The sequence below is a fragment of the Aspergillus multicolor genome (assembly GCF_047715735.1).
Source record: "Aspergillus multicolor strain CBS 133.54 unplaced genomic scaffold BDW74scaffold_4, whole genome shotgun sequence".
NCBI lineage: Eukaryota > Fungi > Ascomycota > Eurotiomycetes > Eurotiales > Aspergillaceae > Aspergillus > Aspergillus multicolor.
In genome coordinates, this window is record NW_027395955.1 from 390,655 (window position 1) to 411,199 (window position 20,545).

Genomic DNA, 20,545 nt, shown 5'->3' on the forward strand with positions numbered 1-20,545 from the left:
CGGCGAGTACTGGAATGTGACTCTCGAGTTCTCCAGGATACCATTCTTCCTAATCTATGTTCCAACAAAGCCTATCAGTCCAGATTCATGGAGCGTGGCCACATCCCCGATTTACCAGTACTTACGAATAACCCCGGCGTGGCTTGCGATCGACAGCAGCCCGTTACTCCATGTGGCATCAGTAAGGCATCAGTTAGCTGTATGCAGAGCTATACGAAGTATACCCCTAGCTATGCACACTATCCTTGGAACTGGGTAAGGCAGGAGAATGTGCATTGTGCATTTGATAAGGGGCGGCTACAGATACACATACATGCCTGGCAGCTAGCTAACAGGCCTATCAGTGTCATTTACGAGCCCTCCACATGGATAAAAATTCCGGGGAACACTTGACCAGTCAAGCAGCTAGGAGAAAGGATTCCAGGAAACGCGACTGCTAACGATCGTCGTCGGCTGTCGCCATTCATCAATCACATTATTAATCTCCATTCTCTCGGTCTCGATTAGCACCCATCCCGTCTACAATGGCTTCGATTTCTACGCCGCGTCGCAGTACTCCGTACACTAGCTACAGACGCCAGATACTATGGGGCTGCGCATCTGCGTGATCGCGTCTCAAAATCCCAAGATATGTTCCAAAACCAAGGCACGGAGACTTTTCTGCCTGATCTGCTTAGCGGTGCGGTGGGGCTGGTAGGCGCGCCATTTATTGGAATTCGATATGTTTTGGTTCGATTTACTCCGTCTGCTAATGACTACTGTACAGAATTTGGGGGCTACTTGGAGCCTTGCGCTGACCGACGATTACTGTACACGGTACACCGCTCTGTACATTGCGAGATGAGTGATGCTGGGGAATCCTTGTCGAGCTTGGATATGTCCCAGGAATATTGCTCCGGGTTGTCGATTAAGCTTGCGCCTAAGCTCTCGGAAGGTGGGAATGGAGTCCGGAGCAATGGAGTTACGGGGCTGTTCCTGACTGAGCCTTATCCTCCTGACTCCTGTCATCCGGAGTTCTCATCCTGACCATGACTCTTTATCTCCGTCTGGTACCAATACCCATGACTCAAGGGGTCGAACTTACCTCGGCATATTTTATATAGAATCCAGATGTTGAGAAATGAAGCTCAACATGAAATTCCGGACGGTACCCGGCTCCATATCCAATTGCCGCGCCCTGGGTCCATAAGCTCTTGGCCGTGGTCCCTTCCGGCCTTCGATCCTTCTAGCCTATACAGATTCTACATCTAGTGGAGCTCCTATGTTACGGAATTCTTCCACTCCGTCCTCCCCTGCTTCCACATCTGGCAGGTCCCTACTACAGCTGGTAAATGGCATTAGGCTAAATGGAGATGTTCCCATTTCGCTATGAATCTCCTTTTTGAGGCTACCGGGGAGAATCGCGGGACCTAATAGCCGCTACCCAATCTTTAACTTTACTAAAGCCAGCCCGCGCCACATTGACATGGAGATGCTCCACTGACTAGTTACATCGGTCGACTCACGGATGGGGCTGGCGGCTATAGGCGCTTCGTGTGGTCATCATGGTTGGGGGCGAGATAACCCTTCGGTCCCGACATCAATTTCTCGGATCAACCTTCCGTCCGTACAAAGCATTGTGGCTGAGGTCAAAACTGATATATACGGACGATATCATCCCGTCTCTAAGCGAAAGCGAAAGTTCCTCCACTCGTTTCACGATAAGGACACCAAGGCCACGAAACGAGACGCCTTGCAGGCGGATGCAAATGCAGCTGCAGCTGCAAGCGAGGCAGCCAAGGTAAAGGAACCTTGGACACGGAACCTCGAGTCAGATGTGATGCACCTTACTGCTGGGACATGCAACTGCCAAGGTACCGGGGGTTGGCGCAATAGCGTGTGTACAATGACTGTGGCAGGCTGACAGTTGCATCTAGGATGAATGCGATTGTTTGACTTTCGATTGGCAGTTCTTCAAGGAACTCTTCTCCGGCCAACATCCCTGTCAGTGATAGACAGTCAGCCACCAATCCCCACAGCCATACACTGTTGGTTTTGGCTTCCTGGGAATATGACTGGCCAACTCGTAAATTGCGTTTGTTCCAAGCTAATGGTATAGAACTAGTAAAACTATCGACATATGTATGCCGCGTCAGTCTCTTCAATATTTGCAAATCCTCTTCGATACTGAGACTTCGATGTATACACGAAGAACTAACATCGGGCAGGCGGAGTATCTCGGTCGAGAAGGCGTGGGGGGTCAGATGGGTAAGCGTGGAGCCATCCATGCATCAGAAGCTCTGGAACAACATTAACATTCGAAACAGCGCGATTCAGGCCCATGCTTCCCGCCGTCAGGCCCGTCACTTTCCCTTAAGGTTATTTCCACCCATGGGACGTACACACCGGACCACCGCCACGGCAAAGTGAAATCAGCCGGTACCTTCAATACCTCAATCAATATTTGGAATACTGTATACTCCATCCCCTGCCCGTTCTTATCCCCACTCTCCTTTTCCTCTATCACCTACCCGACACCATCTATGTGCGGAATATACCGTCGGTAAGCTGCAGCCGCTGCCCGAAAACAAGGCATGTACTGCCACAGCCAGCGGGCTAGTAGTGTAGCTACGGAGTCCTGTGCTGTGGCGTTCTATTGAACCCTCTCGGAAGTACAACCCACCACTCCGGAGTCTCCATTTCCTCCCCGCAACCGCAGCCCTAGCTACAGAAAAGGCAATTGCGATTGTACATGCTCCCGCTGGGCTTTTTTTGCCCGAGAAAAGTTGACGATGAGCGCCTCCGTCGTCACCCTGCATACGCCGTAACTGGACCACATGCATGGCCTATCGTGTCAATCTGCGATTCTGCAATACTTCTCCGCGGAGAAACGTGAAGGGCTCCATGTGAGACTGAGACTCTAGTCTACTTCTGTCCTGGGGCAGTCGATGGGGCATCTGGTCTTGGCTTTCCTGTCCCTGGCTCCACTGCTTGGAAGGCTGGGAGTGGAATTGAAGATCGAAGGTCCAAACAATAATGCTGGAACTTTGATCTACTCCATACGTATGATGAGTTAATCGGGGGTCCGTCGACTGATTCAGGAGACCCGACGGGTTTCTAGTTTCGGGCGCTGGGTGTTGATCCGATCTACGAGACGGTGTACTCCGAAACTCCGTCCTATACACCGCGTTTTTGAAGGACAGGGGATACAGTCGATAGATAGGCTTGGCTTCAGCAGTATGACTCGCAATTGAGATATGCGTCTGCCTGGAGCCCTATGGAGATTGTTTCTCCTCCTGCCCGAGGTAAGTATCGCGACGTCGCCCATAACTCGATGGTACCACACTGGCACTTAGTCTACTGCGCAAGGCTCCAAACCAAGTTCGTCCATCTCTTAGGGCCGTTTATGGCCATTGTCAGGTTGCTCTTCACTACATTAGGCACCCAAGCAGCCTCGTTGCTGGCTCTTTTTATCAAGCTCGGCGACCAATTCTTGGACTATCAGTCTACGACTACCATCACGTCGACTAGAGTAAGGATCTCAGACTAGCGGGTAACCATCCCTGTCAATTTTGTGCATGTCGCTGGTCTGCACGCTCGAGTTAGGGCTAAAAATTGCTACATAGGGCAACATTCCCGAGTGCTCCTGCAGGGTGGTGCAGGGAGTCAAGTCAAATCAAGTCAAGTCGACGACGGTTTTTTAGGATAAACTCCCCGGCTTTGAGCCATTATTACTGACAATAATTCGAGTATGCAGTGCACTATAGAGAACAACGCACTCCTGGGTCCCCAAGCCACATTGCCGATAGCTTCCTGCCTGCCTGCTCGCTAGTCGCTCACCGCAGAGCAGAGTACTACCTCGATGCAGTCATGACGGGCATCTGGGCGGCGATTCAGGGTATCTGCAATTATCATCAGAAAGGATAGGTGGCCTTGGATTCTATAAATAGGTCTATTTCAGCTGAGAGCTTGCTGGAGTACGGACTCGAGTAATAGGGGTTTGCAAGTGTAACTGTTCTACCTGATGGCGAGGTAGGACTGGACTGCAAGGCTAGCTGTACTTCAACTTGATGGAATATATCTAGAGATATGGTCCATGGGTGATGGCAGCAGGGGTATATCGCGCCTATCCAGCGCACCCTTGTATCTCTCTCTGAACAGGGTGAGTAGTCTTAGCCCCGCTTGGAACAAGTCCTTTAGAAGCGCTATCGACATTGCAATTATAGAAATTAAATACTTCAAAACCTGACATCACCTTGGTAGCACTGCTTGGCCATCCATCAACCCCGGCACAAGCTCATGCGTCTCATTGCAAAGGCCATGGGCCCAGAAAACCATATATCTCAGTTCAAGCGCCCCCAGCCTTCACCCCAATCATATGGACCAATCTACTTGAGCGCCGCTGAATTCGCCCCAGCCAATCTCTCCACCAGCTCGCCTTTCTCGAAGGCAAAAAAGGCCGGTATGTTCCTGATGTCCAACTCAGACACATAGTCCGCCACCTCGTCGGTATCGAAGCGGACGAAAGCGTACCTGTCTTGCATGGACTCGTACTCGGTGGCATGTCTGTCTAACTAGGGTCTTATCGCTTTGTATGGTCCGCACCAGGCTGTGGTGGCTTGGATAACCACGTAGGGGTGCGAGCTGAGGAGCTCCGTGATCTGGGCGATGTTCTGAGCCCGGAGTACGGGCATATTTTGTGCTTTGGGTCTGTTGAGGAGTCGTTGGATGAATGGGCTGGCTGGAGTTGTGGGCGTACTAAGTGGGAGTAAAGACAAGGAGTGTCAGGTGTGGGCTGCAGGCTGTGAGGTTGCGGTGGTACTACTTTGTTACATATCGCAGGTTCTAGAAGGGTGAGGAGATGGTCGAGAAGTGAAGAGCACCCGGTGAACTCTCAGATTCCCTAAGGATTTATATCCGACCGTACGATGCAGCTCGCCATCTGGGAGTTGAGGAGCGGGGTGGTTGTGCAGGTTGCATTTACGACGGCTTGCCTCCTTTGATTGCTACTCCTGGACGTATCTTGAGCGGTTATCTCCGAGGAAGCCTGACCAACAAAGTCATGACTATACTTTGGATGGCCACGAGTTGAACTTTGAGACTGATTCCGAGCATATATGGTCGTGTATGATTGCCTATGCTCATCTGGAGACCATCGCCGCTCTATCCCATGCTGGCTACGTACATCTCCCTCCTCGAAAGAATTGTACCCACTGTCTCCTCAAGCCATCTAGGTATCCAGCTACTTCCCCTCAGTGACCTTCGCCGCAAACCGGTCAACGTACTGCTGCACCAACTGGGGTGCAAACACCGTCTGCGGCTCACGACGCTGCCCGTCTTTGAAGTCGATCAGCATCGGTGTCTTATATAACCTAGTCCTGAGCTCCTCGGCAAGCTCAGGGATCTCATCGATGTTGAAACGGGCCAGGGCGTATTTGTCTGCGATGGAAGCATACTCGTCGGCTTTTTTGTTAAAAGTCGGGTCCAGAATTTTGTTTAGCAGATGCTTTGAGGTGGTGGCTTCGAGGGTCACGTATGGGTGGGATTCGAGCAGGGCGTCGAATTCGGCTTTGGTTGTAATTTGGATGGCGGGCATTTTGTCTGATACAAAGGGGTTGTCAGTGTCAACAGTCAACAGTCAAGTGTAAGTCTTGCAGGTTGGAGATAACACCTGGCTGTATTGTTGGGATAGCGAAGTCGAGATCTCGCTGCATGGGAAAGTGTAAGAGGTGTATGTTCAGGGGGATACCAACCTCAGGAGCCCCACGGCACTCATGAGTATATATAGGCAGGCAAGATAGGACCTAAAACCCAAACTTGCGACCTGGCTCGTTTGTCCAGATTCCGTATGGCCGAGGTTTACTTTGCGTCACGGGCTTGCTGTTGAAAGCTGAAATTGTGGATAGGTCAGACTCATATCTGTACAGAGCGAGTCGCCACTGGCCGGCTATGGCCCCTCGCGATCAGCAGTGTTGCATATCGGACAACTGCCCATGGGCCTGAAGAGGTTGATCGAGGATCTGTCTACCTTATCGGAGATCGGAGATCAGATCTCGGAGCGGATCTGGAGAAGAGATTCTTCACAGGTCTCGATATCAGAGCCATCAGCTTCCCTTTAGACTAGGCCACCGAAATATTCAGCATCTGCGTCCAGCGTCCGCTGCGTTGTCCTTGAAACTTTCTCAAGACCATTTTGCGCTGGTGGCTGCATTGTTGGGGCTGAGGTGGGGTGGTTGTGGGTCGTCGTCGGTCCTAGAACGCCTGCTCGAGGGCTATCCTGACTCTTCATCATGCTCGATGTTGATCGTTTGCTTGAAATGGGCCGGTCAGGAGGTATACTCACTCTTCGCTAGCAGCATTAGAGGGGTTTTATTGGGGAAGCCCGTGGAATCAATGCATACCTAGAGCGGGGATGTTCATCGACGGGGGCCTACGGAAAAATGGCTTCAGCTCTCCAGCTTGGCCTATCGATCAGGGACTATTCACCTTCCTGCTTCTGCCGGTCCGGTTTGGAGCTGCCTGGCGATCTGACCGCTCTGGGAAAACTGCACCATGAGCTTTTGTTCGGTTGGTTCAAGATCTTGGGTGAAAGGCCGGTTTTGCCGAACCAAAATGGGTAACGATGAGCTTGAAAGGCAGGTGGGCAATGTTTGCCAAGGGAATGAAAGGCGATAGGGTCAGTGAGTGAAGTCGGATACATTTCGGGACTGAGATGTATATCATTCTATATCTAGTTTTAGCAGAGCCTCTACCAGCTAACCAACCCTCTCTCCCGGTCAAAGCCGCCCCGGAGCTGCGTCCCCGGCTTTACGACCTTCCCTTGCAGAATGGTATACCGGACGATGTTCTCGCAGTCCTCTGGCCGTACTCGCGCCAGCCAGATGCACTGCGAGGCACCCTCATCCGCGGCATTTGCAGTCGCTGGCTCAGCCTCGGCTACTTGAGCTTCTGTGGCCTTGTACCAGTCAAAGTTGCGTCTTCGGTACACAATCACATTAGCTGCGTACTTGTGTCCTCCGACGTGGCTGATAAAATAGATCCCCACGCCGCCGGGTCGCTCGTCATCCAGGTCGCGATGCAGACCCAGCGGACGCAAATGGCGGTCAAACTCCTTCCTCAGGAGCGGTGCAGACTGTCCACACCGCGCGTCTCTGGTCTTCTGCGAGCAGAGCAGAATCACGGCTGCGTGCGGGCAGGGACGTGACCGGAGAGATGTCATAACCTGCTCCTCAGTCATGGTTCCCTCTTCTTTTGCCTCCGCGGGGACTGGCGCCCCGCTCAACGGCGTTGTGTTCGTCACAGCAGGGTCGACAAAGTTCCGAATCAAATCCGGCACAAGCTTCGGGGTGACATGGTCGATGATCGTGAAGCTCGGTAAGAGGAGAACTGTGGTCGGTTGCTCGCCCTTTTCGTGGTAATGGTGCTCATCCGGAACGGGCATATTACTCGCGGACAGCTTCAGTTTCTGCAAAGCAATGTTATTAGCCTCGGTCCAAAACGTATGCATCCCAATGTATCCCAATTGGAATGTCGAGAGAAAATCACCCCATTCGAAGGCGCCACACCACCCCGTTCAACAGCCTCCATCACACTGCCCTCTTCATCCGCAACATCCCTGACCCAATCCGTCTTGCCCGTCGCAACAAGCAGGTGCGTCGACCACCCATTCACATGCCCATAGAGCTCATCTTCCTGGTCCACATCAAACTTGACCGGGTATTTAATCGTACACGTCGCACAATCGTGCTCGCATTCCTCGCCGTCTGTCGCCGGGTCCGTCTTGCTAAATAGTTCCTCGGGAGCCGGGGCCTTTACAAAGTCCTCTGCGCTGCGGATTTCGCGGGCCGGTGTGGAGGATTTCGATTGCGCCGGTGAGGGGGAGGGGGAAGGTGTGAAGAGGGACGCGCCGCGGCGGAGGAGAGACTGCATCTTTTTAGGTCTTGTTCACTTTCTCTTGTTTTGCTTTTTCTTCGGAAGGGGGTTGGATCGGCGAGAGGAGGGGTAGGTGGTCTATGTATCAGTAATTCGGATTTAACGTGGGGGGTGGAAGCATAGGGTTTAATAGTAATATAGGCAGAGCTTCGGAATTGTGGAGGGCGATGATGTGAGAATGATCGGATCTTATCAATCACTGAACCGAAACTGGTGGGCGATTGGGCGCCAGAATTGGGGTTGGACCGGATATCCGACCTTGTTGGCATTTATCTCCGAGCAGCTGTCGGAGAAACCTGGCTTGCTCTCGTAATTGATATTGTTGCTAGATATATATTCCCAATGAGGCGCAGTCTCATATCTTGTGGTTGCTGAAGCTTCTAAAGCTTCGTCTAACTTTTATGGAACAAGTCCCACTATATATACTCTGCTTATACTTCTGCCGTAGACTAATTCAATAACGGAGCTTAATACTACTGTGTATGGAGTCAACAAAGGAAAGCACCAGGTTCCACTGGGTTGATTCGCACGTAATCTACAAGAAACTCGAGTATGACAAAGAAAAGGGACTAGAGGCGTCTCTCTACAGTCACCCTGCTGTTGGTATCTACAGCCACAAACCCCATACATCCCAAAATCACCTTGACAAGCTTACGTACCTATACGGCGACGCATTTACTCGGAGTCCTCCTCCTGCTCAGCCTTGCGGGCAGCGGCCTCCTCCTTCTCCTTTTTCTGGAGGTAGAGAAGAGCGTTGATCTTGTCGGAGATGTTGTGCTCCTTAGCTACAATGCCAGAGATCTGCTCACGACCGACAAGAGTGGCGACAATGCTGGCACCGACAACGAAGGTAAGCACGAAGCGGTACATGCTGTACCACTTGGGGGCGAGACCCTTCACGGAGAGACGGGCGTCGTTGTAGTAGAGGAAGGTGAAGGCGAGGAACTGGGTGATCAGGGCGTGCTCAACAGGGAGCAGCAGAGTAGGCCAGGCAACGGCGGGGGCAATGACACCGGCAGCGTAGCGTCTGTAGCCGGAGCGACCACCGTATCCAGCCCACTCGAGACCCCAGTGGACAGCTCCGAGGAAGGAGAGGATCTGTGCCGCATTTGGTTAATCCTCAATTTTCGGATTTCACGAACGTATGCCGTGTTTAGCAGGTCTTTGTTGTACTCACCACAGCACCGTATCCGACCTGGACGTGCTCGAGCATGTGAAGCATCATCTCGGCGCTCTGGCCGGAGAAGATAAGACCGTCACCGGTAGCGTGAGCGCGGTTGACCTCGTAGGCGAGGTAGACGGTCTCCAGGGAAGTAGCGAGGTATGGAATCACACCAGCCATGCCGAGGTAAAGAGCGTCCTTAGGGACGCCCTCGAGGCTGAAGGTCTCCTTGATAACTTTCTACACAATAGCATAGATCCAAATTAGCTGAATCAAGCTCTGGAAAAGACGCCAGATGTTCCCAGCTACCCGGAAACGAAGCATATGGAGCTAATACGTACCGCGTCACCCTTGATACCAGCCATGACATCAACATCCTCGTCGCTCTAAAGCACAGCACATATCAGCGATTGACCCCAGATTTTGACCAAAATACAACAACTCTCTCACCTTGGATGTAGAGGCGTATCGGACGAGAGCGGTAGTGACGGGCTTGCGAGCAGCCAGAGCGAGGCTTGGGGACACAGTCGGGCGGGCGGGAGAGCGAGCGGCAGTAGCCAACTGAGCCTTGAACACATTGTTCACCAGCGACGAGCGGGCCACGGAGGCATTGGAGCTCGAGATAGCCCTGAGGACAGAGCGCGCAGCGGTTTGTCGGTAAAGCATTGTTGTCTGAGCAGCTGATTTTTCACCGGGATCTTGCGTTAGCAACGAACGCTGGAAAGACCGGATAGAGCTTCGTGGGCAACGTCTGGCACCAATTGAGACGGGAAAAGCGGCAGACAATATAGAACAGCTGCGATTGAGGTGCTCACCTTGTAGCTGTTGGGAGTTGACTCGAAAGAGCGGAGATTTCCTGGCGTTGATAGCAATCTATCCTCGACACAACGAATGGGCGAGGTGATATTATGCAGGTGCGGTAATGGCCGGTTCGGAGAGCGACAAGCACCAGCCCCGCAGATCCTGTCCCAGGCCATCAGGCAACGCAATCCGGCAGCTATCGGAAAGGACCTGAGAGCTCCGCCGCTATCAGCACAGGTCTCCAGCCCTAGCCGCCTAACTGCATATGGACTTGACGGTTGAGGCCTGAAAAAGCGGGCAACGCGGAGAGCGGGTGAAGCAGCATCGACGTCACTCTTTAGCTGGCACCCCTTTTTGCCAGGCACAGCGAACAATTCACACTCGTTACGCTCTGGAGATCTCCGAGATACTATATTATTGCTGTGGAGGACTCGGTTGACGCGGGAGCTCACATATCTCCCTCATCTCGCTCAGCCCTTCCTTCCCTTGACCTGATAGACATCCCGCCGTGACTACCAAACGTCATTTGCTTCTCGTCTTTTCTAGCGCCCGACCTGCGGCCGGAATCGCGCGTGCATGCTTATCCAGCGGCCTCGTGGATGCTTCCCTAAACCTTCTGCAAGTGCAATAAGCCCTCGCCCATGTGCATTAGGTATTGCAGCTTCTCCGTGCTCTCTTACGCGTCTGCCCCTCCTCCCCGGTCTAGACTTGACTGGCCTTTGCCTCTATAATACTGACAATTGTCTTTATACCAGACTAGATAGGCGCTTCATCATAATCATTCTTCCCAACCAGTCGTTTAAGTAGCTTCCCGGCCCGGGACACGGCCGCAGCTCGCTACAATGCTGGAAGGCTTGGTCGCCAATCTGCTCAACCGGTTTCTGGGCATATACGTCAAGAACTTCGATGCCAAGCAGCTAAACATCGGTATCTGGTCTGGAGATGTCAAGCTTCGGAACCTGGAGCTGCGCCGGGAAGCTCTGGATCAACTACACCTTCCTCTCAACGTCGTCGAAGGCCACGTTGGCGAGCTCACATTATCAATACCATGGTCGAATCTGCGGGGGAAGCCAGTCAAGGTCGACATCGAGGATGTATTCCTGCTCGCGGCGCCGAAGGAGGACGTGGATTACGATCCAGAGGAAGAGGACAGGCGAGCGAATGCAATCAAAATGGATAAGATTGATAGCGCAGAAATACTCAGAGAGCGTAATTCGGAAGGGATGAGCCAAGAAGAACAACGTCGCAATCAAAGTTTCACCCAGAGCCTTGTCACTGCAGTGATCGACAACCTCCAGATATCCATCAAAAACGTGCATTTCCGTTACGAAGACTCAATAGCCTCCCCAGGTCACCCATTTGCTGTCGGCTTCACATTGAAGGAACTAAGTGCCGTGAGCACAGACTCAGAATGGAAACCCACTTTCATTCAGTCAACTTCAGGTACAACACACAAGATGGCAATTTTGGGTGCGTTGTCTGTGTACTGGAACACAGACGCCGATCTTCTCGGGACAGGTCGCGGCTCAGACATAGGCGCAGAGGCCCAGGGCATTGATCATGCTGAGCTCTTGGAGAGGTTGAGGTCTGGTATTGATAATGAGGACGGGAATCAATTCATTCTGAGACCAGTTAGTGGACGCGCTGGTTTAGAGATGGATAAAACCGGCAGTCATGAGCGACCGGCCGTCAATGCGAGACTATTGTTCGACGAGATTGGGTTCGTTTTAGATGATGAACAATACCGAGATGGACTCATGCTTGTCGACCTCTTCCACTGCTACATTCGTCACCAAGAGTACAAGAAATTGCAGCCGAAGTCGAAACCGAAGGAAGACCCTAGAGCCTGGTTCAGATATGCGGGAGAAGCAGTGCTGAGTAAAATCCATGACCGGAACAGGCAATGGACCTGGGATTACATCAGGGAACGAAGAGACGATCGGATCGCGTACATCAACCTATTCAAGAAGAAAAAGCGGGAAGAGGTGCTGTCACCGGGGGACACTGAAGAGTTCAACCGACTGGAAAGAAAGCTGAGCTATGAGGATATCCGATTCTGGCGCTCGCTGGCGAGGAATCAATTACGAAAGGAAAACGTAGGTATCAAGAAGCCCGCGCGACAGCAGACTTGGAGTGAGTGGATATGGGGTACGAAGAAAGAGGATTCAGAGGAGACTGCCATGACAGAGGAGCAGCGGCAAGAGCTCTACAGCGCCATCGATTGGGACGAAAAGAAAACAATCACAGAAAGCGTCGATGTTCCTAGAGAGTGGGTCAAACTTCAAGTGAACGCCGGTCTCAAAGCCGGAAGTCTGACTCTGGTGCGCGGTCCTCATGGGGCTGCAAATGAGATCATGAAGTTTGTGTTCGACAACTTCAGGGCCAAAGCATTGCAACGCCCGGATTCTTTCTTCCTGGATCTCGATCTTGGGGGCTTGAGAGTCTATGACGGAACAACCGAAGGCACACTGTATCCGCAGATTGTGAAAGTGAAGGACTCACTCCCAGAGCCGAAGCATCGCTTGTCACAGATATCTAGCAGTGGAGAGTTTGACTCTGAAGAGGACGCTGATGAACTGGAGGATGAGGATAGCTTGTTCCACCTGCAGCTTGAGCAGAATCCCCTCGAAAGCGACGCCGATTCAGCTGTTAAAGTAAAGCTGAAAAGTATTGAGGTCATATACAACCCTAGATTTATCGTGGAGATCTCGAGATTCTTCAGACCACCCGAGCGGCACATGGAATCTATTGGCGCTATCCTTGATTCTGCCGGTGCCACCGTGGAAGGAATCCGACAGCAAACCCGAGCAGGCTTGGAGTTTGCTTTGCAGGAGCATAAAAAGGTTGATGCCCAGTTTGACATACACGCACCCTTAATCATCGTGCCAGAAAGCATCACCCAAGAAAGCTCACTGTGCCTGATTGTCGATGCCGGTCACGCTAGTGTCAACAGTGAACTAGTGGACAGGCAGACAATGAGGGACCTTCAGTCAAAGCAGAAGCGACAGTATGATACTGGCGATTATAAAGAGCTGGAGCACCTGCTTTACGATAGGTTCCTGATAAAGCTTGACTCCACACAGGTCGTTATAGGTCCCGGAATTGAGGCCAGCAAAGCCCAGCTTGGCCCGGATGTCGAGTCAAAAAACCTGCATATCATTGATCGTATCAATGTTGATTTCGTCCTAGAAATGTGCATTGTGCCCAAATTGACTGAACTAACTCGAACGCGGATATCAGGCCATCTTCCCGAGCTTCATGCATCAATGTCGGATACTAAATACAAGGGGCTAATGAAACTAATCGACATCGCCATTCCGCGCTTCGATGATGAAGCTCAGGAGACGGGTCCCCCCACGAGTAGACAGGGCACATCCATAAGCAACACTCGGGCTAGATCATCCTCTTTCCAGCCCATCGGCCAAAGAGAACTTCCCGTTGTGGACGACGAAGAGACGGATACTGAAGACAACGATCAGACTAGCAAAAGTGTGGACAAGCTTCCTGACATTCATCGTCGTGATTTCGAGTTCAAGTTCACTGTCGGCTGCCTTCGTGGCTCCCTGTTCCGGTCGGATCCCACTGACCCCCTTCGCGAACAGCTGCTTGCTGAACTCGTTGCTGAAGGATTTGCATTGGACTTCTATATGCGACCCTTTGACATGGTGGCGGAAGTGGTTTTGAAGTCTCTCAGCGTAGATGACTACATAGAGGAGAATCCGGTCCCAGAATTCAAGAAAATCATCTCATCGACAGGTTTCGATGCGGACGACAACAAGGATCTTTTCTATCTGAAATTCGTTCGAGTGAAACCCGAGTCCCCAGAGTTCCATTCAACATACGAGGGAGTGGCGATGAATCTTGACATCTCTGTGTCAACCATTAACCTTGTTGTTACAAGAAAAACACTCCTGACGCTCCTGGACTTCATTCTTCTCACGTTTACAAACCCACAGCAAGCAAGCCAAGGTGGTCAGGGAGAACGCACCATTGAGGATACCGACTCTGAGGAACAGCAACCACAACAAGAGGGGAAGATCCGCATCAAGGCTGACATGAAGAGTATCGCTCTGATCCTGAACAACGACGGGGTTAGACTCGCTACACTCAGTCTCAATACAGCAGATGTGGGAATTTTCCTTGTTGGTCGGACCATGCTCATACAGTCTCGCATTGGAAGCTTGACACTGATAGATGATGTTAATACTGGTGCGAAGAAGAGCTCGGATCTAAGGAGGCTCCTGACAATTGAGGGTGACAATTTTGCCGACTTCAAATACCAAACGTTTGACTCTGAAAGCTCCGACTATCCAGGCTATGATTCAGAAGTCTTTCTGAGATCGGGATCGATTAAGATTAACTTCCTTGAAGAACCTTACCGGAAGATTATCAACTTTCTGGTGAAGTTCGGCAAGATGCAAGCCATTTTCAACGCTGCCCGACAAGCCGCAGCCAACCAAGCGAACCAACTACAGGAGAATGCCTCTAGAATGCGCTTCGACGTAGTGGTCATGACCCCAATCTTGGTTTTCCCTGGCACTATGAGCGAGGATCGACCGTATGATACGGTGACTGCTCATCTTGGTGAAATATATGCCAAAAACACCTTCGTGCCTCTAGAAGAGGAGCCGGACAGTCCCGCCGTGAATTTGATATCTACAGGTATCCGGAACATTCGCCTGACATCCAAATTCCACTACGCAGGAGGTGCTGTAGAAGAGCTCGAAATGATCCAAAAGGTCAACCTCGAATTCAGTATATGTTATCTTGAACATCAGCCGGATAATCCGCGCCCGGATATGGAAATCGAAGGGACGATGTCACCCATCAACCTTCGGGTTTCGCAGAAGCAACTCAAATTCCTTCTTGATATAAGCAGGACCGCACCCAATGCCTTTGTGACTGATTCCGAACAACAGGAATTGGAGGCAATGGAAGCTCTTCCGTCCCTCACTGAGACAAGAAAGGATGCAGAATCCAACTCTGTTCAAAGTGCAGGCCAGCAAGCTGTAGTGACTGCAGATGCCAATGGCAAACAGGAAAGTTGGGTCCGGCTTGATATGATCTTCAAAGCAGATAGCGTCGGACTTGAGCTTATCCTTGGGAAAGATGACACGCCTATTGGTAGCCTAGACGATTCGAGCCTATCCAAGTTTTCGCTCAACGACACCCGTGTCAAACTGCGCATGCTAACAGACGGTGCACTCGAGTCTGAGCTTTTGATACATTCGTTTTCTATCCGTGATAGTCGGAAACAGGAGACGAACAAGTTCAGGAAAATCATGTCGCTGATCAACAACGATGTCAAGCAGCAATTCATGGCTAGCGTCTCTATATCACCCGGCCCTGACAAACATCTCATCGCCACATTGACTATTGATAGCCCCAGGATCATACTGGCGCTAGACTACCTGTCGGCACTACAGTCTTTCGCCAATGCTGTTTTTGCCACGAACGACCCCGTGGAGGATGAGGAGGATGAAGAATCTCTTGACGAAGATGAGCCTAGGTCTAGCATGGCGGACAGCACTGAAGCGTCTCTACGTTCGCCCTCACTAGAAGAAGAACGCGCGACACCAAGCCAGATGACAATATCGTTCAGAGTGAGCCTAGTTGATGCTCAGATCATTACTATCGCCAATCCTGCAATTCCTCATACTGAGGCCATAGTTCTCGGAGCGAAGGAGGTTCTTTTCTCACAACAAAATGTTTCGACCCTGCATGTAAGCAAAGTGGGAATGTTCCTCTGCCGGATGGACAAGTTCGAGACAAGCAGGCTTCGGATTCTGGATGACTTCACGTTAGAATTATCGATGGACAGTCGCCCACAGGACAGAGGCGCATCACTAACGTCCATTGATATTCACGTCGAACCGCTTGTTTTACGTCTCTCGCTTCGAGATATTCTGATGGCAGTACAGATTGTCAATAAGGCCTCAGAGATGCGGGCCGAAAGCACATTGCCGGATGAGTCTGGCGAGATCAAAGCATTGCCAGAAAACAAAGGCACATCAGTTTCGAAGTCGAGAAGGAAGTCATCGGTCGGTAAACAAACGTCATCAGCTGCTACGAAAAGATCGCATCAGCGCTCAATTGCTGCCGTGAACACCATTAATCGCAAGCCCGTCAATCAACGCTCCGTAATCCTGAAACGCGAGGAGCTTAAAGCTCAGGTTGATGGAGTTAGAGTCATCCTTATCGGTGATTTGCACGACCTCCCCTTGCTGGATTGGAGCGTCAAGAAATTCAATGTTGATGCTCGCGATTGGTCGTCAACACTTACCGCAGATACCAGTTTTGACACCTTCGTCAATGTTTATAATTTTTCTAAGTCGGCATGGGAGCCTCTCATTGAGCCCTGGCAACTGGGCATTCACATGGCCAAGGAAGTCCACCCCGAAGTATTCTCGGTTGACGTGTACTCCCACAAAACGATGGAGCTGACAGTCACGTCTGCTACGATAGACCTTGCGTCAAAATCGTTCAAGTTCTTTAATACCGATGAGGATGTGCTCTCAAAGCCAAGAGGGGCCGATGCACCTTATCGAATCCGCAACTACACTGGCTTTGACCTTCATGTTTGGGCTGATGTTGCCGAAGGAGAGGAAGGGCCGGCTGCTAAGCTGGCTGACGGCGAAGAATATCCTTGGCGATTTGAAGACTCGACATCCATGCGTGAAACCCTTGCTCCTGAAGGCCAAGCTGGACTCGTCGGTGTAAAGCTGGAAGGTAGTGGGTTTGACAGTGTTACCCGTATCCCCGTTGTCCGGGAAGGCGAGATGATGTACAACCTGAAACCTAAAAAGGATGCTGTACTCCATCGACTTTTAGTCGAGGTCACGCTGGGCCCTGACAATGTGAAGTACATAACAATTCGGTCCCCGCTACTTGTTGAGAACAACACGCAAATACCGGTGGAACTTGGTATCTTCAACCCGCAAGACGGCCATCTCCTGAAGATCGAGAAGATACTCCCTGGCGAGGCTAGACCGGCGCCTGTTGGAGCTGCGTTCATGCATTCTATCGTTATTCGACCTGATCAGGGCTTTGGATACGATTGGTCGCATGAGCAGTTACACTGGAAAGATCTCATGCGCCGTCCTACTCGTACCATCAAATGCTTGAGCGAAAGTGGACAGCAAGCTCCTCCATTTTACTTCCAGACCAACGCCACCTTCAATGCGAAGGACCCACTTACGAAGATCTATCCATATATGCGGATCCGAGTGTTCGCTCCTGTTGAGATACAGAATCTTCTACCGTACGACTTCAAATACCGCATCTATGACAAGAACACGAGGAAGGACTGGACAAACTTCCTGCGCAAGGGCGGCGTTAGCCCAGTCCACGTCGTTGAATTGGCACATCTCTTGTTGCTCAGCGTTGACCTCGAGGACACGGTATTCAAACAAAGCGACTTCTCCATTATCAACGGAAACGCACATGATTTCAGGAGAGAAGATACCTTGTCCTTGAAGGATGAGCGAGGTCTTTCTCTGAAACTAAAGTTGCATTTCTACAATGTACCTGATAGTGGAGGCGCGTTCAGAGTCTCAGTGTACAGCCCATACCTCATCTTGAACAGGACAGGCCTCACGATGGAAGTGCAAAGCAAGGCTTTCATGCAATCTGCTCGCTCCGCAGCGGGACAAGGGCTAAGGGCCGAAGCTGGTACGAGGCAAAGACGGGTTCGTCCTTACATGTACTCGTATCCCACTGAAGATCAGAAGAACCGATCGATACTAAAGATAGGCGATTCTTCTTGGAGCAAACCGCAAAGTTTCGAAGCTATTGGAAGCACTTTCGAAGTTGTCCTTCCCGACACTGACGGTAGATCAGAGTACCATGCGGGTGTGTCGGTCGCAGAAGGTGAAGGAAAATACAAGCTGACGAAGATCGTCACCATCGCACCTCGCTTCGTGTTGAAGAACAAGCTCGAGGAAGACATTCTCGTAAGAGAACCAGGTTCTTCGAACGTCACAAACATCAACGGCGGCGATCTGGTACCTCTTCACTTTTTGCGCCAGACAGGCGAGAAGCAGCTCTGCCTCTGTTTCCCTGGTGTGAACAATCAGTGGTCCTCCCCGTTCAATATCGCAGACATTGGAACGGTACACGTCAAGCTGGCCAAACAGAACCAACGACAACGGTTGATCAAGATTGATGTCATTATGGAAGCCGCGACTCTTTTCGTCCATCTAAGTCTTGAGAACCGCAACTGGCCATTCTCCATGCGCAACGAGAGCGATGTCGATTTCATGTTCTACCAGGCGGTATGTATTTTGATTTCGCGCCACGTCTCAAGGCAGTTTACTAATGCAATATAGAATCCGAACTTGGAAGATGATGAGGAAGACCGGACGAATACCTGGAGACCGATCCGCTACCGTCTACCCCCTCGCAGCATCATGCCGTATTCCTGGGACTTCCCTGCGACCAAGAACAAGTCTCTGGTTTTGGCGTGCAAGGGCAAAGAGCGGCGCATCAGGCTTGCTGAGATCGGAAACTTGATACCCATGAGGATACCACCAACCCAACATGGCGAGCCGCAAAAAATAATTGACATTAACATTGTTGCGGATGGCCCAACACAAACTCTTGTTTTGTCGAACTTCAAAGCATCGAAGAGTATATACCGACAGCAGAGGTCGCAAACCTCGCAAACAAGCGTAAATACCGGATTCGAAGTCAAGGAGTTCGACTCGGACGTCAACTTCAAGGCCCAGCTTCATCTCGGTGGTATTGGCATCTCTTTGATCAATCAAAAGATGAAGGAGCTGCTTTACATGACGTTCCGTGACATCGAGGTCAAGTTCAAGGAGTCCAAAGCGTACCAGACACTGAACACCACCATCAAATGGATTCAGATTGACAACCAACTCTACGGCGGGATTTTCCCAATGCTGCTGTACCCCAGTGTTGTTCCAAAGACCGGCAAAGAAATGGAGGCCCACCCCATTTTTCATACTATGATTACCCGCGTGAAGGACGACTCGTACGGTGTACTCTACATCAAGTATGCCACACTTCTCCTTCAGCAGATGACACTCGAACTGGATGAGGACTTCATTATGGCTATGCTTGACTTTACAAAAGCGTCTGGAGCAGCTTGGTCTGGACAGAACGAAGACAAGCTCTGCGAAGAAGAATTAAACATTCCGGAGCCCCAGACCGAAGGCCTGGCCCAGGATGTATACTTTGAGCTCCTACATCTACAACCTATGCAACTTGATATCTCCTTTATGCGCACTGAACGAGTGAACGTTGAGGACAAATTGCAGCCCTCTAATCCCTTGATGTTTATCATCGATGTGATGACAATGTCGATGGGTAATGTCAACGATGCGCCTATCAAGCTGAACGCCCTGATGATAGAGAATGCACGTGTCTCGTTACCTGTCCTCACCAGCAACATCCAGCGGCACTACACCCAAGAATTTATCCGCCAAATTCACGTTGTGCTCGGATCCGCGGACTTCCTAGGAAATCCTGTTGGTTTGTTCAATACCGTCAGCTCGGGAGTAGCGGCGATCTTCTACGAGCCGTACCAAGGCCTAGTGATGACAGATCGGCCACAAGAGCTAGGTATAGGTATTGCCAAAGGCTTCGGAAGCTTCGCGAAGAATACTGTCTTTGGATTCTCGGATAGTATCTCTAAGGTCACCGGTAGTATGTCAAAGGGCCTGGCTGCTGCAACACTTGACAAGGAATTCCAGAACGAAAGACGGATGTCCAAGACTCGCAATCGGCCAAAGCATGCACTGTACGGCATCACGGCTGGTGGTAGAGCCTTCGGAAACAGCATTGTCAGTGGCATTGAGGGCATCGCGCGGCATCCACTCCATGGCGCCGAAAAAGAAGGTATCCAAGGCTTCTTCAAGGGTGTGGGAAAGGGGTTCCTTGGTTTGGCTACTAAGCCAGCTATTGGCGCCTTTGATCTTGCTTCTAGTAAGTCACCTGAGGCGATTACTTGAGAACAATCATTAACAACTATTTAGATCTTGCGGAAGGTGTACGAAACACCACGACAGTGTTTGATGCGGAGGGCCTCGATCGAGTTCGCCTTACCCGCTTTGTTGGCATGGATGGCATAGTTCGGCCATACTCTCAGCGGGAAGCCCTCGGCCAACTCTGGCTTAAAACGGCCGATGACGGAAAGTACTTCAATGAGGAATACATCGCTCATCTCGAACTTCCCGGCCGCGATATGCTTATCATGTTGACCTATGACCGGATCATGCTTGTGCGCAGCAAGAAACTCGAAACCGACTGGGACATTCGATTGACGGACATACAAACCATCTCCAAAGAGCGCACTGGGATGAGCATCATGCTCAAGGGTGGCGCTAACGGGCCGTTCATTCCTGTACAAGATGAGAGCGCACGGAATTGGCTGTATAGACAGATTGCAATCGGTAAGCTGCTGCTTTGAGAGGCACTTCCAAGACACATGTGCTAACCCCTGCCTAGCTGTCAATGCATTCAACGAGAAGTATACAAACAGGACATAAATTATGAAACCTTGATGACGACGTTATGCTGAGTTACCTACGGGGCGAATAACAGAAATGAGAAGTGGCACGAATGACGATGTCTTCTTTTTTGTCTCAAATGCGCTTCGAACTAGTACATACTTTCTCTCTTCGCGATTGACTTGTTAGATGACTTGAC

The 20,545-nt window shown here is 51.0% G+C and overlaps 5 protein-coding genes across 5 annotated transcripts; 2 read left to right on the plus strand and 3 right to left on the minus strand.

Moving 5' to 3' along the window:
• The first annotated feature begins 512 nt into the window (after positions 1–512).
• On the plus strand, positions 513–1,267 carry BDW74DRAFT_98900 (uncharacterized protein). The gene has a single exon (XM_073734244.1). It carries the CDS (start codon positions 631–633, stop codon positions 1,024–1,026), a length of 396 nt encoding a protein of 131 aa, XP_073586975.1. The 5' UTR covers positions 513–630; the 3' UTR covers positions 1,027–1,267.
• A 3,724-nt stretch (positions 1,268–4,991) lies between these two features.
• BDW74DRAFT_147133 (uncharacterized protein) lies at positions 4,992–5,700 on the minus strand. Its single transcript, XM_073723488.1, has 2 exons — positions 5,651–5,700; positions 4,992–5,580 (listed from the first exon to the last, which is right to left on the minus strand). Exons 1-2 carry the CDS (start codon positions 5,691–5,693, stop codon positions 5,222–5,224), a joined length of 402 nt encoding a protein of 133 aa, XP_073586976.1. The 5' UTR covers positions 5,694–5,700; the 3' UTR covers positions 4,992–5,221.
• Positions 5,701–6,325: 625 nt separating this feature from the next.
• On the minus strand, positions 6,326–8,225 carry BDW74DRAFT_147136 (sucrase/ferredoxin-like domain-containing protein). Its single transcript, XM_073723489.1, has 2 exons — positions 7,525–8,225; positions 6,326–7,444 (listed from the first exon to the last, which is right to left on the minus strand). Exons 1-2 carry the CDS (start codon positions 7,906–7,908, stop codon positions 6,728–6,730), a joined length of 1,101 nt encoding a protein of 366 aa, XP_073586977.1. The 5' UTR covers positions 7,909–8,225; the 3' UTR covers positions 6,326–6,727.
• A 98-nt stretch (positions 8,226–8,323) lies between these two features.
• BDW74DRAFT_147137 (DUF3429 domain-containing protein) lies at positions 8,324–9,941 on the minus strand. Its single transcript, XM_073723490.1, has 5 exons — positions 9,889–9,941; positions 9,524–9,753; positions 9,415–9,459; positions 9,089–9,313; positions 8,324–9,009 (listed from the first exon to the last, which is right to left on the minus strand). Exons 2-5 carry the CDS (start codon positions 9,737–9,739, stop codon positions 8,587–8,589), a joined length of 909 nt encoding a protein of 302 aa, XP_073586978.1. The 5' UTR covers positions 9,740–9,753; positions 9,889–9,941; the 3' UTR covers positions 8,324–8,586.
• Positions 9,942–10,716: 775 nt separating this feature from the next.
• On the plus strand, positions 10,717–20,385 carry BDW74DRAFT_166045 (membrane morphogenesis protein VPS13; the record flags this gene model as incomplete). Its single annotated transcript, XM_073726491.1, has 4 exons — positions 10,717–18,147; positions 18,202–19,822; positions 19,873–20,289; positions 20,345–20,385. The coding sequence occupies 4 exons, from the start codon at positions 10,717–10,719 to the stop codon at positions 20,383–20,385; spliced, it is 9,510 nt and encodes a 3,169-aa protein (XP_073586979.1).
• Positions 20,386–20,545: the final 160 nt, after the last annotated feature.

Coding starts and splice junctions, on each gene's coding strand:
- BDW74DRAFT_147137 (XM_073723490.1), bottom strand. CDS start 9,739: ATGCTTTACCGACAAACCGCTGCGCGCTCTGTCCTCAGGGCTATCTCG. Junction 9,460..9,523: donor GATACGCCTCTACATCCAAG/GTGAGAGAGTTG, acceptor GCTGTGCTTTAG/AGCGACGAGGATGTTGATGT. Junction 9,314..9,414: donor CTGGTATCAAGGGTGACGCG/GTACGTATTAGC, acceptor GCTATTGTGTAG/AAAGTTATCAAGGAGACCTT.
- BDW74DRAFT_147136 (XM_073723489.1), bottom strand. CDS start 7,908: ATGCAGTCTCTCCTCCGCCGCGGCGCGTCCCTCTTCACACCTTCCCCC. Junction 7,445..7,524: donor GTGTGGCGCCTTCGAATGGG/GTGATTTTCTCT, acceptor ATTGCTTTGCAG/AAACTGAAGCTGTCCGCGAG.
- BDW74DRAFT_147133 (XM_073723488.1), bottom strand. CDS start 5,693: ATGCAGCGAGATCTCGACTTCGCTATCCCAACAATACAGCCAG. Junction 5,581..5,650: donor TATCCCAACAATACAGCCAG/GTGTTATCTCCA, acceptor CCTTTGTATCAG/ACAAAATGCCCGCCATCCAA.
- BDW74DRAFT_98900 (XM_073734244.1), top strand. CDS start 631: ATGTTCCAAAACCAAGGCACGGAGACTTTTCTGCCTGATCTGCTTAGC.